Source organism: Prunus persica, chromosome G7 (assembly GCF_000346465.2).
Source record: "Prunus persica cultivar Lovell chromosome G7, Prunus_persica_NCBIv2, whole genome shotgun sequence".
Lineage (NCBI taxonomy): Eukaryota > Viridiplantae > Streptophyta > Magnoliopsida > Rosales > Rosaceae > Prunus > Prunus persica.
The window spans coordinates 6,722,487-6,741,661 of NC_034015.1; the positions used below are offsets into that span (position 1 = coordinate 6,722,487).

General features: G+C 37.6%; 2 protein-coding genes across 2 annotated transcripts; both read left to right on the forward strand.

Moving 5' to 3' along the window:
* On the forward strand, positions 4,489-7,212 carry LOC109950349. Its single transcript, XM_020568917.1, has 4 exons — positions 4,489-4,577; positions 4,632-4,863; positions 5,731-5,794; positions 7,003-7,212. The coding sequence occupies exons 1-4, from the start codon at positions 4,489-4,491 to the stop codon at positions 7,098-7,100; spliced, it is 483 nt and encodes a 160-aa protein (XP_020424506.1). The 3' UTR covers positions 7,101-7,212.
* LOC109950350 lies at positions 17,800-18,482 on the forward strand. The gene is made up of 2 exons (XM_020568919.1): positions 17,800-18,368; positions 18,458-18,482. The coding sequence occupies exons 1-2, from the start codon at positions 17,800-17,802 to the stop codon at positions 18,480-18,482; spliced, it is 594 nt and encodes a 197-aa protein (XP_020424508.1).

The window sequence follows — 19,175 nt, forward strand, 5'->3', positions numbered from 1 at the left end:
ACATTTGGCATCCCTCTAGTAAATGGCTCACACTCAATTATCACATCACCTAAGACTTCATCACCAATAACATCATTATATTCTCTATTAGGCATTGATAACACTACCGACCAACCACGATGCATCGGGTCGTCAACAAAAAATATTTGTTTGACTTGAGAAGCCAAAACAAATTGGTCATTCCTATGTCCAATTTTACTCAAATCTACAAGGGTAAATCCAAGTTCGTCGACTACAAGACCAGAACTATCTATCCAATCACACCTAAAGACTGGGATTGTAAACTTTTGGTAGTCAAGGTCCCAAATTTCTTGAATGACACCATAGAAACCCATATTTGAGAGAATTGAGTTTTTATCCTTGGCACTAGCAACTTGCATGGTATGTGCAAGTAAATAAACTCCACTATTTTGAGTTGTCCGCACATCATCTTGTGCCTTGATATTGAATTTAATACCTTTAATAAGATAGCTCCTATATAATGGCACTGCCATGTTTGGACCAGCTGCTAGCCACCTTAAATTTTCTGATACGCCATGATTGTCTTCCTCAAGTTCACTTTGAACCTGCAAATTAATCATATCTTAATTCAATCTAACATAGAAATAAGAAGAAAATTAAAAGAGAAATATGTTATTCAACAACATATACCTTGAAGCGTAGCCATTGAATGAAAGTGCTATTGTGCTTATCCTGCAGCCACTTTGTTCTCTTTCTAAATTTTGGATAAGCAGTCTTGATGTGGATCATATGTTGCCTACATGACACGAAAAATTCAAGCATTACGGTCCCAAATATAGAAGATAAACATAAGAAATAATTTAAAATGGAAACTTAAAGAATAAAACTCATACGTACTTGATATAAGGTAGGACTTCCCTCCGTATTCTCCAAGACATATAGATGTGCTTGATTCAACAGGTCCTGATCAACTACGCTCACTGTGCAACCTGATAATGGCTTTGAAAGTCCCATCTTTTGGCTTGAAGGCACTCCAACTGTACTAACATCAGATAAATGCTGAGTACAAAACTCTACAGCTTCTTCAGCTATATACCGCTCAGCAATGCAACCTTCGGGACGAGTACGATTCTGAACATACCCCTTCAACACTTTCATATATCTTTCAAACGGATAGATCCACTTAAAATATACTGGCCCACATAGACGAACTTCTCTGACAAGATGTACTACTAGATGAACCATGATATCAAAGAATAAAGGGGAAAAGTACTTCTCAAGCAAACACAGAGTAACTACTACATCTTCTTCCAACTTATCTAGCTTGGAAACATCAACAGTCTTTGCACATATAGCATTGAAGAAGAAGCACAAACGAGTTATTGCATACCTTGCAGGCTTCTCCAAAACAGAACGAATTGCCACATGGAGCAATTGTTGCATTAAGGTATGACAATCATGTGATTTAAGGCCAAGAAGTCTTGAATCTTGTAAAGATACAAGATTTTTAATATTTGAAGAATAACCTTCAGGGACCTTCATACCATAGAAAGAATTGCAAACCTCTCTCTTCTCTGCTCTTGACAAATTCCAAGGCCCAGGAGGCAAACGAGTACGTCTTTCTCCATACTCGGGTTGCAAATCAGTTTTGACCCCCATGTTCAATAAATCTAATCGAGCAGCAATCCCATCTTTATTTTTTCCAGGGATCTCCAGCAATGTACCAATAATACTATCGCAAACATTCTTCTCAATGTGCATAACATCTAGGGCATGCCTCACAGGAAGGTATTTCCAATACTCGAGATCAAAGAATATTGATTTCTTCTTCCAACAAACTCTGTCACCATTTTCAACCATATGCAACACTTCTTCTCCGGTTAATGGCTCGGGAGGTATGCCATATTCAGGTTTCCCATTAAAAGCTGCACGTTGCCTCCTATATGAATGATTGATTGGTAACCATTTTCTATGCCCAATGTAACAAATTTTGTGGCCATTTTTCAACCTGTGACTAGGTGTATCATCGCCGCATATTGGACAAGCTTTATATCCTTTAACAACACAACCAGATAAGTTTCCATAGGCGGGGAAATCATTAATTGTCCACATTAATGCAGCTCTGAGTGTAAAGTATTCTCCATTATGTGCATCATACACTCCTCTAATCCCATCCCACAAAGATTTTAAATCATCAATCAAAGGCTCCAAGTAGACGTCTATATCATTTCTGGGTTGTTTAGGACCGGAAATCAATAAGGTTAACATCATGAACTTTCGTTTCATGCACAGCCATGGAGGGAGATTATATGTAACTAAGATAACTGGCCAACAACTATATCTGCTACTTAGAGAACTGTGGGGATTGAATCCATCAGATGAAAGAGCCAATCTCAAGTTTCTCGGCTCATTACCAAACTCAGGCCATTTATCATCAAGAAGTGTCCAAGACGGGGAATCCGCCGGATGAGACATCTGACCGTCAATTGATTTTCTAGCAGCATGCCAAGTCAAACTCTTAGCTGTCTCATGTGATTGAAACATCCTTTTAAACCTTGGAATTGGAGGAAAATACCACACCACCTTCGCTGGCACACCCTCTTTCAAGATTGAATCTTTGCCTTCCTTCCACCTTGAGATACCACAAGTAGGACAATTAGTTGAATCCTCATACTCCTTCCTATACAAGATGCAATCATTGGGGCATGCGTGCATTTTCTCATAACTCAGCCCCAATGCACACAAAGTCTTTTTAGCCTCATACATAGAGGTTGGTATTGTATTTCCTTCTGGAAGCAAATCGCCTTGAAGTATCAATAATTCTGTAAAACAGACATCACTCATCCCATGTTTTGCCTTCAAATTATACAACTTCACTAATGCCGATAACTTCGTGTACTTTCTACAACCAGGGTACACTGGTTGATCTCCATCCCCAATCACATTGGCAAACTCATACGGATCGGAACCAAAATCACCAAAATCATTATCATCCATATCAATTTCTTCAGACACAAAACTGTACCTACTGTGGCCATCATCTTCTTTAACATTTCTACTAGCATTAGTAGTTGCTTCTCAAGGTTCTCCGTGAAATGTCCAATTCTTATAGCTTTGGTCAATTCCATTAAAGTATAAGTGATCCCTTATAATTCCAACCCCAAACAACTTCAAATTAACACATTTAACACATGGACAACGGATATGTGTTGTAGTTAGAAGATTTTCTACAGCAAAGTTCAAAAATGCTTCCACCCCAAACTCATATGCCTTCGATCTTCTATCCGAGTGCATCCATGACTTATCCATCTCCGACACTATAACCTATTATCTATAATAAAGTGAAAATACAGGCAATGACCATCACTATAGCAGATTATACAAAGATCTAATAGCAAGTAATACACAACAGAGACGACGGGTTTTAAACAAAAACAGACGTATTTGGTATATATAGACGACGGATTTTCAACAGATGTCGTCTAATATAAGTAATACAAACGACGGTTTATTAACCGTCGTGTATAAGTAATACAACGACGGTTTTTTCATAAACCGTCGTGTAATCGTCGTCGTATGCCTAAAAAGGCGTCGTGTCTCAGTTTATTTTCAAGAACCCAAAACCCATTAAGAACACAACATATATATGAAACCAAGCAAGAAACCAACATATACATGAAACCAAGCATGAAAACAATAAATCCATTCCCAATTCAACATAACATAGGGTGATTAAAAGATCCGACAAAATTAAATCCATTCCCAATTCAACATAACAGATAATGTAATCCATGAACCCATTAAACAGAAAATCCATGAACCCATTAAACAGAAAATCCATGAACCCATACCTATAAGCACATTATTAACAGATCGCAAAGCATATACCTAAAACCCTTTAACAAAACAACCTAATATCATTCAATGAATTTACAAGGGGAAGATAGGGTTTGTACTTACAGGTTGGACGAGCTCACAGATTCGACGGAGCCTGGAGAGTGCAACTTTTAATTAGAGCAGAAGTGAGAGAGCGAAATGTTATGTTGCGCGAAATCTGAAAATTTTAGGGTTCAGGGTTAGAAGTATAAGAATAAGAGCCAAATATAAAAAAATTTAGGGCGCGCGAAAATTTTTAGAGCGCGCGCTCTTTAAAACGTCGAAAGAAAAACCATGGCGAAAGTTCTACAAGAACCGACGTAAATGTAATATTCCACAACGGAAACACTGAACGTAACGCCGTTAATTTTGACGCTTCATTTTTCGGATTAATTTTAAATTTATTTTGAATATTTTGATATAAAGACGACTGAAAAATCACGTCGGGGTTAAGAAATTGAAAACGTTGTAAATTATAATAGACGACTTACATATTAAAATTGTAATAACCCAAAACAAAATATCCTAAAATTAGTATTAATTTATTCTAGCGGAAAGACGACTTTGTCCTCACCTCTTTTAAGAGAGGGAAAAGTTGACTTTTTGACTGAGAAGGAATTTGGGAATTTCGTTTACGCCGTTGCGTAGAGCATGGCGAAACGAGTTCGTAAACATGGAGTAGACCCGAATCGAAGTTGTAACGAAGGAGTTATGGTCAAAAGAGTCTCAGTGGCAGAACCGTAAATATTTCGAAGTTCAGTTTTATAAACCCAGTTTTTCTTCCTTGCGACCAGTTGGACGAGCCAACTTCAGACAGCGGTTTCTCCCAACACGGGCCGCTGTTTCAGGCGATACCGGTCCCAAACGAACCACCTCACTTCCCTCTATCAGTTCTGCCCCACCTCAGCCTCCATCCGCTACTGCAGTAGCCGGAAACAGCCACGAAACAGGCCGGTTCCAACAGTTTTTCTGTCAATTTTTGGGAGCTCGTTCTCCCTTAATTCTTCTCCGAATTTGACGAGTAAGGTATGGTTTTCTATCTATTTTCCATGCTCTAGCTGTTGGTTAAGTAGGATTTCGTTAATTTTGAGCGTAGTTCAACTGAATTCCAACTTAGGTTTTTGCCGATTTTGGGTCTCCGATTCCGGCCACCTCCGGCCAGTTTTTGGGGGTTGTCCAAGAACAAAAGTGACTCCAAATGGGGTGTTTTACCTAGGGTAGGAGTTTGGAGTCTCGGTTCCAAGATTTTTTTTCGGCACACCCGATCGCTTTGGACACCCGATCGGTCCGCGCGTGTGGCGGCGCGTGGGACAGGGTGGTGGCACGGCTCTGGCCAGTTTTGAGACCCTCGTGCCATCACGAGCGCGCAGGATTTCGCGGATCTCAATTCGGAGTCCGTTTGAGCCCCGAACGGATTTTCCATAATATGCGATTCCCGGTTGCATCGTCGTCTAGCCGTTGGATCGCACCCCATTTCGGATATGGTGTTCTACATTGTTTCAGGATAGCGTAGGATTCGACGGATTGCAAATCGGAGTCCCGGATACTCCGGAATCGCGAACCCTGGGGCTAGGGTTAGGGTTTTAAGCGATAGCGCGATTTTGGCCAATCCGACCGTCCATTTCGGACCAAACTCGCAGGACATGGGTTTTACACAGTGAGGAACCTCTAGAGAATCCCAGATCGGCCATCGGAGATCGTGGACCCCACGGGGTTCCGGATCGGCCGGTCTAACAGTTTATCGCTTTGTAAGGTTTCCGGTCTTTTAAGGCCATTCTGGACATAGAGTTGACTTTACAATGAGAGCACGTATTTCTAGGAGCCGGGGGTCAGGGTATTTAATTTACTGTTTTTATTGAGCAGTTTAGTAATTGAATATTCATGGTTAAACAGGCATCAGAGGCCAAACTGAACCACAGGAGGGACCTTCAAGAGGTCCAGCTAGCTCGGACCAGCAGTGAGTGGACCTTTCTTTTTTTAAATGATTTTCTGAATCAGTTTTATTCAGTGTGATTTATTCCTATGAATTTAAAGATTCCTTCTATATATTGCTTAGCTGATTTTGCTAAAGTTATTTGGACAACAGACTTTGAGATTTATGATTCAGAAATATCTAGCTCAGATTTTATCAGAATACAGAGGATGTCAGATTTTATCCAAGATAATTATTTTAGACCACCATGAATTATAGAAAGCAGAGTTTGAGTTTTCTATCAGATAAAAAGGGCAGCACAGTTATAGATTGAATAAAGATTCAGTTAGTCATCAGATCTTTCAGAAATATTATGATATTTATATTTGATATTTTCTCAGCAGTTAATATTTTCTTAAACCACTGTGGATACCCGGTTACAGAAACAGGTTGCCGTCAAATAAGACGATGCCTACGGACATCCAGATTGCCTTCGGTTTATGTTGCCTTCGGATATGATGATGTCTACAGACATCCAGTTTACTTTCAGTTACGTCAGTGCCTTGACATTTGCCTCACGAGTTTTGGGGATGCCCGGACCGTGAGTGCCAGGAATTGCGGATCAGGTTGACTACGGTTTCCTGAATCCTGCCAGGAATTGCGGATCAGGTTGACTACGGTTTCCTGAATCCTGCCAGGAATTGCGGATCAGGTTGACTACGGTCTCCTGAATCCTGCCAGTTTGCGGCTCGGATACACTATGTGTCGCCGAGACCTGCCAGGGGAATTGACGGATTTACAGAGGATTTGACAGTTTTACAGGGGTACACCTAGGTGGTAGTTTTAAAAAAAATTTCAGTGCTTTTATGCAAATATTGATTTCAGTGATTTTACTCAATATTTCCTTAGTATTGAGCATATCCTACATCTGGACATATATATAGATGTATATATTATGTGAATGCTCGAATTTACCCTAATTCAGTGCAGTTTACATATTCAGTTTAGAGGAATGTCAATGCAATTATGCAAATATTGATTTCAGTGATTTTACTTGAGTTTCTTAATATCGAGCAGTAACGGTATATATATGTTTACCTAAATGCTTTGGACTTATCATAATTCAAGTGCAGTTTAAATATTCAGTCGTATGATTATCATTATTTTTACAGTGGGGGTTATTATGTTCATATACTGTTTTCTAGAACTTTATTTTGGTCCACTCACACTTTGAAATGTTTTGCGCCCCCCAGGCAGTCGAGTGTGCAGGAATCCACCACCAGGCCTTCTCCTAGCTCCCACGCTATTTCCAAGCTGTAGGATTTCTTGTAACCTACTTAAATTCTTGTAAACAATTAGTAACTGCTCTGATATCTGGTTGGATTAGATAACCAGAACTGGTGAATATTTAGTTACCCTATTCTGGCAGTTGGTGTGGATTTATCAGTTTGTTTGACAGGTGGAAAATTTGGGTTTAGTCAAATTACAGGGGAGTCTCTGCCGAAATTAAAGCAGGAGTCCAGAGAAAGTTTTAACCATAATTATCTCCAGGAAGGGTAAAGAGGTCATTGTGCCCGACAATTGCCAGGTGTCGGACACGCACAGGGCTTGGCTCGAATTTCAAAGCGGAAATTGGGTCGGGTCCTGTCAAAAATGACGTCGTTTAAAGTAGAAACCATGTCGGATATTTTACTGCACGACGTAACATATGTATTCCACGACTCAACCACCGTCGTTAACAATTAATACCCTAAACCCTTAAAACTAAATTATATAATTTTAAAAATTAAGTTTATAAAAGGGTTTATGGTTTTACAGCCTAATATATACCCTAGACTACCCAAAAATTATACTTTAAAAATAAACCCCAATAAATAACAACCCTAATCTCTAAACCCTAGACTCTAAACCCTAAACCATAAAACTAGAAGTGATTTTATGACTCATCAAAACAATTTTGTTTTGGATGGTCATTTTAAATTTTTGTTATTCAAAATGAATTTTTTCAAGGTTTAGGGAGAAGAAAATATATCAATGACTTCATAGGAGTTGACTTTGCATTTTTCTGATTTATTTTAAATTTATTTTGAATATTTTGATATAAAAATAATAAAATATTCTTATCACAACAACAAACCACGTCGGTGTTAATAAATTGTAGACGTTGTAAATTGTAATAGACGACTAAGTTGTTAAAATGACGTCGTTTAAATGAGAAACCATGGCGGATATTTAACTATCCGACGTAAAATATATATTCCACGACATAACCGCTGTCGTTACAAAGTACTACCCTGAACCCTTAAGAAATTGAAGACGTTGTAAACCATAAACGACTCAATTGTTCAAAGAATGTCGTCTAAATATCCTTTTACGTCGGATTTGTTTAAAACGAAACAACAAAAAACGACGGTTTTTGACTTTATTAGGTCGTTGGAAAAATATTACACGTCGGTTACGCAATTTGTATGTTTGTTTTTTTTTTAATTTAAGAAAACCTCAACAAATTTTTACATTATATATTATAGACAAAATTTGTACATTATACATAAATATCAAGTGTTCAATAATTCCCCTATTCCAGGTGAAGGCAAACAAACTCTGCCCATTCATTCCGGGCTTCATCAATTGCTTCTTGGGGGTGTGGCGCTTCCTGTTTTCCCTTGGCATACTGCATAAACAATGACTATTGGGGTTTATAAATAAAAAGAAATTCAATCACAGACGACGATATTTTTCATAACCGACGTACTATATCTATTCAACGACGGTAATTTTACATGACCGTCGTTGATAATACAAAAAACGACGAAAATGTATAAAGGTAATTTCTTCTTACCTTCTTCTCAAACCCCAAGGAAGGATCCATGATGATGTCCCTCATGAAGCGCATCACATAATACCCGCATTCGACACTGCTGGGTTGCTTTGGTGTGCCTGACAGAGTTTTCCAAATTACTGCCTTACGGCCTGATCTGGCTATGTGAGAATTATAAATTTTTATAGCACTGTTCACGATGTTTTTGGCCTCTTCATCGACCACACGATTTTCTGGCAGAGGATCCAGAAAATAGACGGTTTCTCTCTTTGCTCTTACAATCAGCAAGATCCAATGACGGCTGCACAAAATTAATATAAAAACGACGGTTATTTACAAAAACGACGTATTATAATATTTCACACGACGAAATAAAGTAGCAATCGACGACATTATACATTTATCACGACGATAAATAACTACCGACGTGGTTAGTAGTTTTAAACGACTCAATAAAATAAAACACCGACGTGGTTAGTTTATACGCTGTCATTTATTGAAAATCATAAAAACAAAATCCTGTTAAGGAGACTAACCCTGGATTGTAAGGCATCAGGAAAATCTGTTCACCGTCAGTCCTCTGAAGTCGAGCTGCTAGTAGTCGTGATCTGTCAGCTATTGTGCCAGAGCTGGCACTAACTGTAGCAGGGTCGATAAAGCCAACCATGCTGCACATATTTGCTTGTTTCAAAACATCGTGTAAGTACCTAAATATATAAAATAATATAAACAAGTCAGCACAAAAAAACACACGACGGTTATGTATAACAAAACGACGTATTATAAAATTTCACACGACGTACTGAAATAGACAACGACGTTATAATATATTTATCACGACGGTACATACTAACGACGTGGTTAGTTAGTTAAGACGACGCAATAAATAAACCAACGACGTATTATTTTAGAATGACAAACCTCATATATACAGCAATGACAGTAGCTCCTATTTCTTCCATGCCTGCAAATTGTGTAATATCTTCAGGCAGGAGGAAGGTATCGCGCTCTAGACCAAACACCTCCTTATCAGTTGTAAAGTGCAGGGTCTTATCCTGAGGCACGAGGGTCGTTTCCACATAACGACAAAGGGATTTTAAAGAAGATGGCGCCTCCATATTTGAATAATCAACAACTTTAATAACCTGTTTAAAGAAATAAAAAAAAATGACGTGGTAATTCAATAAAAATGACGGTTTAAGGAATAAAACGTCGTCTGAAAAGAATTTAAACGACGGTGAAGAAACCGTCGTGGTGAATAATTTATTACGTCTTAGAAAAAAATTCCGCCGTCTAAGTTGTAAACAAACGACGGTTTAAAGAAAAATATCGACGTCTGGAATTTTGAAAAACAAATAAAAAAGGCAAAGTTATGTGAACATACCTGGTCGTCATCTTCTTTCTCCTTTTCATCTTGTTTTTCTTCTTTCTTCTCTTCATCTATTACGGCGGGAATGACTAACTCCGTCGTCTAAAAACCACAAAGTTTTAAAAATAACGACGTTTAATGGCGTGTAAAATAAGTAAACTAAATACGACGTGGTATTGAAATACAAACGACGGTTTATTTTTAAAATCGTCGTGGTATGTATTTCAAACGACGGTTTTATTAATAATAACGACGTCTAATGGTTTTAAAAAAACAGAGAATTCAAAGTTCAGATATGTTACCTTTTCTTCCTGATGTTTCCCATTTTTGGCAGTATCATCCTCAAAATGTAGGGATCTCACATCACCTCCAAAGCAGCTTGCTTTGTCAGACATTGGATTTTTGAGACTTTGGCTAATTCTGGGTTTAAGCATGCTTGGATCAAAATTGAGAATTAATTGGGAAAGCTGACTCAGGAAATGCTCCCTCTCAGCCTCTACCAATTGTTTCGTTCTAGCCTCCATCCTTAAAGCCTCTTCCTTTGCCTTAGCTTCCATCTTTTTAGTCTCTTCTTGAAGGAGAACTCTTAAACTGTCCTTCAAACGGTCGTCAAAGCTCACTCTCTGTGGTTTGGGTAAATTGAAATATTGCCTTGGTGAGATCCCAGCACCTACTCCTCTCACTCTGCCTGGATGCTCGGGGCCCAAAGCCATGGTCAGCACATCATTGCTGCCAGATACAGTGACTTTGCCTTCCGAGACTTGTTTTGCAATTCATCCTAAAACAAAGATATATAAAAAAATAAGAACAAAAACACACGACGGTTATTTATATACAAACGACGTATTATATAATTTCACACGACGCAATAACATATAAATTGACGTTATTATAATTTATCACGACGGTAGTTATACCGACGTGGTTAGTTTTTAAAACGACGAAATGAATAAACCACCGACGTCTTATGCTTTATTTACAGATAACGGAGGGATGATTCAATATTCACACCTTTAACGACCTTGTTTAAAACATTTCGACGTAGTAATTCAATACAAACGACGCGAAAATGAACCACCGACATCTTATGCTATAATTACAGAAAATAGAGTAGTGATTCCTGATTTAGACCTTTAACGACGTTTTTTAAAAAATTTTGACGTGGTAATATCATTCACACGACGCAAAATATAACATAAGACGTAATAAGAATTATTCACAGTTTAATAAAAATTTAAAACAGAGTGAGTAGGCTTACAATTAATTTTGCTTTCTCTGCCACCTTTGGATTCGGGATGTTACCATGTTTGTCCTGTCTAGCCCTCTTCCATAAGGTAGATCGATCAATTTCTACCCCAGGCATGGTTTCCTCCAATTGATCCTCCAAACCAGCATATCCTTTTCGAGACAATCGATGATTGTACTCAAGTTTCTCCCTAATCTGTGCATGTTGAGAATGCACAGACTCAAAATCTTTGGATAACCTTGAAGCTACAAAGGCATCCCATTGTGCTTTCTCTATGAATTTATATGTTTCAGGGGGTTGGCTTAATCTCTCCCTGTCATTGGTGTATGGAAGGATATAATGCCTCGTTAGTATAGACTTGAAATCCTTCCATTTCTTGGCAGCAGAAGCTAACACAGAGTTCTTGCCCCCTTGACCTACCACAAAAGCAATGTCAACTGCTTCCCAAATTTGCTCCTTTATATCCTTGGGGATTTGAGCCCATTTCATGTCCACAAGTGGAACTCTGGAGCGTGCCAACACACCAATGTAGGACTACATCTCACTATGTGCTTCGCCAATTCCTTTCCCCCTTTTATTGTACTCAACAATTGGCCTCAGTTTCTGAAGTTTTCTCTTCACAACAAGAGGCATTGTGCTCATACCTCGACCAGACTTTGAATCATCAGAGATTGTTGTCGTGCTGGTTGGTTCTGTCTCAGCAGATGATGAAGCAAACTTCATCTTCTTCGAAGACTTCATCTTCTTCGAAGGCTTCTCTTGAGGAGGTACCATTCCAAGATCCTTACCTCCATTTTTCTTGGAGCCAGAATCCTTACTTTGGTCTTGGTGAGAAACCATTTTTACAGACAAAACTGCAAGTGAAAATATTTCAGGAAAAGATTAAGAACACAAACGACGGTTATTAATAAAATACGACGTATGATATGATTTTAAACGACGCAATGAAATAATCTCAGACGTAATAAATGTTTAAAACCAAGGTAATTAAACAACGACGAAATAATTAACTATAAACGACGTGATAATTAACTATAAACGACGAAATATTTATATAACGTCGTGGTATTGATGTTCACACGACGTCAGTAGTAATATACCGTCGTCTATATAAGGATCCAAAACCCTTCTTTCTTTCTCTGTGAATGTTTGATTGTAGATTTGATTTTTCTGAACCATGGTTTTTGTTTTCTAATTTGATAAAATACAAGGCCAAGAAAGAAAGTTTTGGAATCTTATATAGACGACGGTATTTTAATATGACGTCGTGGTATTAACATTCACACGACGTAAAACAATAAGATACTGTCGTCTATATTAGATACCAACCCTACTTTCTTTTTCTTTATATTTTATCAAATTAGGGAAAAACAAAAACCATTGTTCAGAGAAATTAAACCTGCAATTAAACAAGCAAATAAAAAAAGACTATAATTTTAAAAACAACTTTGTCAATTTTCAGACGACGCTAGAACGACTGACGAACCGTCGTGGTCTACATATTTAACCACGTAAATTAGAAGCTACCGTCGTCTTATTTAGTTGAGGTAGTTGTCTTCAAATTTGGAAACTTTCCCTCTTTGTCTGTATATTTTATCGAACTTGGAAAGAAGTAAAATGATTTTGGCCAGAAAAAAGGTAAAAAGATTTTTCAAACAAAAAACGTATGAGCATGCAAAACAGCAACCAAAATAGTGAAAATGAAAGCTTACCTTTTGCGTGCAATGAAAGCAAGAGGAAGATTATGTTTAAGTTCAGAGACGATGAAGAAGACGAGAGGAAGACGATGAGATACTCTGACAGTGCTCTGACAAGGAAAAAAGTCTAAAAGTTTTCTCTGGGAGATTGAAATTTTTAATCGGGTTTGGAAACAGCGCATGTGTATGTCAGGTAGACGAAAAGTTGCTTACATATAAAACCATTTCAAAAAAATAATACGGCGGTTACATATAACTACGACGTATAAATACGACGGTACATTTAACTTCGGACGTGGTAAATAAATACGACAGTAGTGTTGTAGGTACCGTCGTAGTAAACTCAAAAATTAAAGTACATAAGTAATAACTCGCGTCATGGTAGATTATTTAACACGTCGTTTTTATTAATGTACCGACGTGGATTTCTGTAATATACGTCGGTCATACCGACGTTGATTTTACAATTTAAACGGCGGTTTTTTTGTAAGGACCGCCGTTGGTTTTAAAAATTTATTCTATAAATTTGTTGCTTTCATTCATTTTCGGTTTACATTTAGGGTTCCAAGTTCTTCCTCTCTCAGAGACACTGTCTCTCACGTCTCAAAGACAATAATTTGGATGTCTTTCTCAAAGAGAAATTGAGCTTACTCGCATCAAATATATGTCCACAAGAAGAAGCTTGTCAACTAGCCTTCTCACTTCCTTGATCAAGCCTGATAGGACACTTAGTGCTTCTGAATACTCCTTGCTTTCCATCAAAAGAGATGCAAGCCTGGCCTCCACTCGCTGTCGAAGGAAAGTTCGCTTCTCAGGGAAATTTGCTTGATTTTCTTGGCTAAGAAGATCCGTCAAATTTGTGATAGCCTCTTCCTTTATCCGTAGAGCTTCAGAAGAAGAAGATGGGTTTCAAGAATGCGATAAAGAATAGAAATGGCTTCAGATGGCCTCTAAAGCATGAGCAATCGAATCAGTAGTTGCTGGGAGATATGATGAAGACATCGTCAATGCTTTGAACTATACAAGTCCTGCAGAAAGATAAAGGACCAAACTGTTAAAGAAACTGAAACAACGACGGTTTTCTGTTCTACCGTCGTCTTTTCTCGTCGTCTATATTAAGGTAAGATGGCGGTAGATTTATAATTACCGACGTAGATTATTTTGTTAAACGTCGTTAAGTGTACTACAACCGACGTGGATTTTATTTTTAAATTATAAATAGAGTTTTTTTTCCCGAATTCTTTCAGTTTTAGTTTTCAATTACAAAGCGTGATAAATAGATTTTTCTTTCCCGAGGAAATTTAAAATGAGGGAAATTAATGTTCTAGAATTTGTAAACTAACACGACGCAATATTACTAACCCGAGGAAATTATAAATAGATTTTGCTTTCCATAAGAAATTTTAAATTAATTCAGTTTGAAACAACGACGGTTTTTTGTTATGCCGTCGTTTTTAACTAACACGACGCAATATTTGTTTTGCGACGTGGAATCTTTTCATTTAACGTCGTTAGGTTTAATATAACCGACGTGGATTTGAATTTTTAAATTATGAATAGAATTTTTTTTCCCGTGACCTTTCAGTTTATTTTTCAATTACAGTGCGTTATAAATAGAGTTTTTTTTTCCGGAGGAAATTTAAAATGAAGGAAATTAATGTTCTGGAATATGTAAAGTTTCTTTTTTGGATGACAGATTTAAATAAAATAAGAATATAAAAACAACGACTGTTTTTGTATTACTGTCGTCGTTTTTCGTCGTCTTAAGTAAGACTAAGACGACGTAATATATTTGTTGAGCGACGTTGATTTGTTTTTTAAACGTCGTTAGGTATAATATAACCGTCGTTGAAAATTGTCTCTCTGATTGCAAATTTACAACGACGTTAGGTATAATATTTGTAGATACACAAACGCACACACATCATCAACTTCCAAAAAATTGTCTCTCTGATTGCAAATCTGTGTCATCTGTTAAGATTATGATGTGGAACAGAGTTCCATCTGGTAAGATTTCGTAACCCTTGGGATCTCAGACAAATCTGATTATATCGGCGGTTTTCTATATAAACCGTCGTGGTTATTTCAATTCTTGTCATTAAGTAGATCTACCGACGTAGGATAAGAAAATCAAAGAAAAAAATTGTTAACAAAAATTCTTATTAAGACGACGGTTTAAATTAAAGGTACGACGTATAAAATGAATAAATACGACGTTAAATTTTATTGTACGATTTACAGATAATGTCGTAGAACTATACGAGAATGACGTCGATATATTTATATTTTCCGTCGTTGTACATTAATTTAATACGGCGATATTTTGTATTTTAAAGCCGTGGATTTGTTTGTAATTATACGGCGTCTTATACGAAAACCTCGTCGTGTTATTTTATGAGTAAAAACGGCAGTTTTTATTGAAATCGTCGTTTTTACTTTCTACGTCGGTCGATTCATAACTTCTGCCGTTCTTTGTTGGCATTGATTTTACACTGCGGAAATCTGTTTCAAATAGACGTCGGTTGTTTAATTAGGTACGTCGTTGTTTTTGAACAACCATTTGAATCTCCATTTTTTAGTTGTCTAAGGTTGTATTACACGACGGTGTTTTTAGAACCGTCGTCTTTTTAAAAACCACGACGGTTTTCACTTAGACCGTCGTTGTTTTCTGATCGTCTTTTTCACTTTTTGTAGTAGTGATTATTTTTCTAGTTTAATATTGTTTCCCTATTTTCAGCACATTGACGAGGAGGTTGAGTTCTGTTCTGAAGAATTTTATGAGGATGTGCATACAGAGTTAGTTCTTGAAGTTTGGAATAGCAAGTTGCAATTCCACATCTCAAACCTCATCAATTCTTGAGAAACAATCCCATTTCAATTCCAAGTGTGTTGAAGTGTATTATAATTCATGTACTGGATTTCATTTATGTATCATTCAAATGTTTGAGCAGATCTGATGGTTAAAGCAAAAGTTCATGTATTTTTTAGAGTTATATGTCAAGAAAAGTAGAGGAAAAGTTGTTGTAGAGAAGAGGAGAAGTTGTTGTAGCCAAAACAAAAGAAGAAAAAAGCTGCACATTCAATATTTTTTTGGAAAAATTTGGGCTGGCAGACAATATGTTTTTTGAAAAAATTTGGGCTGGGCAGCTGACCAGCCTTCCCCTGTGTAGAAACGGTCCTGTCCCTCAATATATCGCGCAGACTATAATGAGTGGAAAGTTATAAGGGGTAAGTTATAAGGAGTTCACTTTATAGCCATCAGATCAATCCAAGGGCTGGGGAGAATCACAATTGGGTAGGTGAGGAACCCAAACCCGAATTGAATATCCAGCACGTCCAAAAAGAAGAAGAGGGAAACACGTCCGAAAAAGAAGAAGAAGAGGCAAGTTCGAAGTTTGAACAGAAAGAACTCATCTCTCTAAAACCCAGAGGTCTGAGATACCCAATGAAGGCAACGGCTAATGACAGTTGAAGGCAACGATTCACCACTCTGTTCTCCAGACCCTGAAAAAGTATTTATTTGGAGTAGAAGGGGCAAAGGTGTGGATTCCAAATCAATGAAGGGGCGAAGCAGTGGAAGGGGAAGGGGAGAAGCTGTATTCGTTGGAAGTGGTAGGTTCCATTTGTGGAGCAAAGAAACAGAAAGACCCCACATAGACACCTTGCAATAACCAGCATTTGGTGAGTAATTTATGGAATTTGAGTTTAGGGTTAGAGTAATGGGTTTCCCCAATTTGTACCATAAATTTTGTTGGATTTGGCATCTCTTCGTTGTGCTTCAGTTGCATGTTAATTTTTGCTTAGGTATATGTTAAAAAAAGAATGAAAATCAAGTCAATAACAAGTGAATAACATGTCAATAATGATATGAATAAGATAATGGTGTTGAATTGTTGGAGGCCCTCAAAACCTTCCACATTTGAAGCAGTGCATAGTGCAGATTAAGAAGAGGTGGTAGAATATATATATATATATATTTTATGAAGTAAATATGATTTCCTTTGTTACTAAATTTGCCTGAGAAACATTTGAACATATAATAATAAACTCATGAATAGAACTGCAAAGCATTTGATGAGTAATGTAAGGAATTTGAGTTTAGGGTTAGAGTAATGGTTTTCCCCAATTTGTACCATCAATGTTGTTGGATTTGGCATATCTTATTTGTGCTTCAATTGCATGTTAATTTTTGCTTGGGTATATGTTAAAAAACGAATGAAAATAAAGTCAATCACATGTCAATAACGTCTGAATAACATGTTAGTAATGATATGAATAAGATAATGGTGTTAAATTGGAGGAGGCGCTCAAAACCTTCCACATTTGAAGCAGTGCAGAGTGAAGAGTACCTCTCTGGCACTAGAATTTATATATTTTGTGAAATAAATATTATTTCATTTGTTACTAAATTTGCCTATGAGAAATGAGAACAGATAATAATAAACTCATGAATAAAAGTGCAAAGCATTTGAAATGAAGGTTGATCTATGACGATTGGGGGTGACTGAAGAAAAAGCTAGAAAGAAAGAAGGATGTGGCAATTGCTTAGCAAGCAGATAGCAGAGTAGATGCTTTGCTTTGCTTCCTTCCACTATATTTCTTATTTATTTATTTTGTGTTGTGTATGAGATGACAATAATTGTCATGTGTGTGAAGTGCAGAACTTGCCTACATTGCACTCACACGAGTATGGATCCATAAATAAAACACGTGAAATTGTTTGTAATTCACATAATCATTGCATTAACAGGTATTTGCACAAAATTTGTCATATTGCTTTGATGATGTTAAAGCCTGTGATCAGTAATCCCTATGCTCATGTACTTTGTAAAATTTGTAATGTGCCTGGTTGATTAGTTGTGATTGTGCAAATACGTGGTAGTATATGTGTTCACGTTATTTCACATTGTATTTGAGGAAATGGGATCCAACGTGGAGCTGGTATGGCCAGAGGCAGAGGTATATTCGTCACGGGTGAACAACTGCTCACATGCAAATTCATCTCTAGCTGCAATTCGAGCGAAGTTGAGTGCGGAACAATTAGAACAATTCAAGACATCATGCTTTGGCCATCTTCTGAATATAGATAAGATTCAGTTTAGCGGGCAGATTGTGCATGGGGTTGTGTTGCGTAGAGTAGCGGGGCAAGGTGTGAAAGACTTGGATGGACTGAGTTTCTTATTAGGGTGTGACGTTGCTCAGTTCACTCGTCAGGATTTCTGTTTGATCACAGGGCTTCGTTTTAGGGAAGTGCCTGAAGTTTCCAGTGGAGAGAGTGATGAAATCAGACTTCAGAAAAGATATTTTATAGACGAAGGAATTACATGCAATGCTTTAGAAGAAGCATTTCTGAGGTGCACAGAGGAAGATGACATCTACAAGCTAGCTCTTGTTTACTTTGCTGAGTTAGTGGTTTTGGGAAGGGACAAACATTTGAACATCAATCTAAATTACCTGACCCTTGTAGAGGACTTGGATGTGTTCAACAGGTATCCGTGGGGTTCGGTGTCCTTTGACAAAACCCAAGACAGTCTATTTTCTGCACCAACAAAGTATGTGAAAAGCTTGGAAAATGAAGAGGGAAGAGGGAAGGGGAAAAGTAAGGTAACAGGAACAAGCCGGAGAAATGAGAAGGGCAAGAAGAATAAGCATGGTGAAGCACAAAGGAGTGGCTGGAGTTTTAAAGGTTTCACGTATGCTTTCCAGGTACATGGTAATAATGTTCATGTCAGTTATGTTTTGTTTTTCTTTAAAACATAAATAATGACTTTTGTCCTGTGAATTGTGTAGATTTGGGTATATGAATTAATTCCTAGAATGGCGGACCTGAATTACTGCAAGGTTGTTGATCCGACCGCTGTCCCGCGTATTTTGCGATGGAGTACTACTACGTCTGTTCCAGAGATGAGAAAGTTGAACAATTATTTTTTCCAGAGCAAAGAGGTTTGGTTTGCAGCCCTTGGAACTATTGATAAGATTGAATGAAATTATGAAGTAGAATGATTTAATATGACTCTTGTCTGTATTCTGAAACAGTCAGTTCAGTTGCGGGCGCTATGTCCCAGTGAAGAGGAAATGAGACAGCCATATTGGAGTTGGCCACAGGATCGCCCTGCTGTTGTCTCGGCAGAGTCAATTCCTTCTTCATGTGGTGATCTTGATGAGTTGAACAAGGTGGTAAGCTTGTTGAGGTCCGAGTTGTTTCAAGTAAAGCGGGAAAAAGACGTCCTTCACTTAAAGGTTATACGGATGGAAAAACTGTTGTACCAATGTTTAGGTCCTCAGTTTGAGCAGGA

Bases quoted from the DNA above. Each gene is read 5' to 3' on its own strand.
- LOC109950349 (XM_020568917.1), top strand. From the start codon at position 4,489: ATGGCGAAACGAGTTCGTAAACATGGAGTAGACCCGAATCGAAGTTGT. The intron at 4,578-4,631 runs GTAAATATTTCG...CCTTGCGACCAG, and splicing joins AGAGTCTCAGTGGCAGAACC to TTGGACGAGCCAACTTCAGA. The intron at 4,864-5,730 runs GTATGGTTTTCT...ATGGTTAAACAG, and splicing joins CTCCGAATTTGACGAGTAAG to GCATCAGAGGCCAAACTGAA.
- LOC109950350 (XM_020568919.1), top strand. From the start codon at position 17,800: ATGGGATCCAACGTGGAGCTGGTATGGCCAGAGGCAGAGGTATATTCG. The intron at 18,369-18,457 runs GTATCCGTGGGG...TGGAAAATGAAG, and splicing joins GACTTGGATGTGTTCAACAG to AGGGAAGAGGGAAGGGGAAA.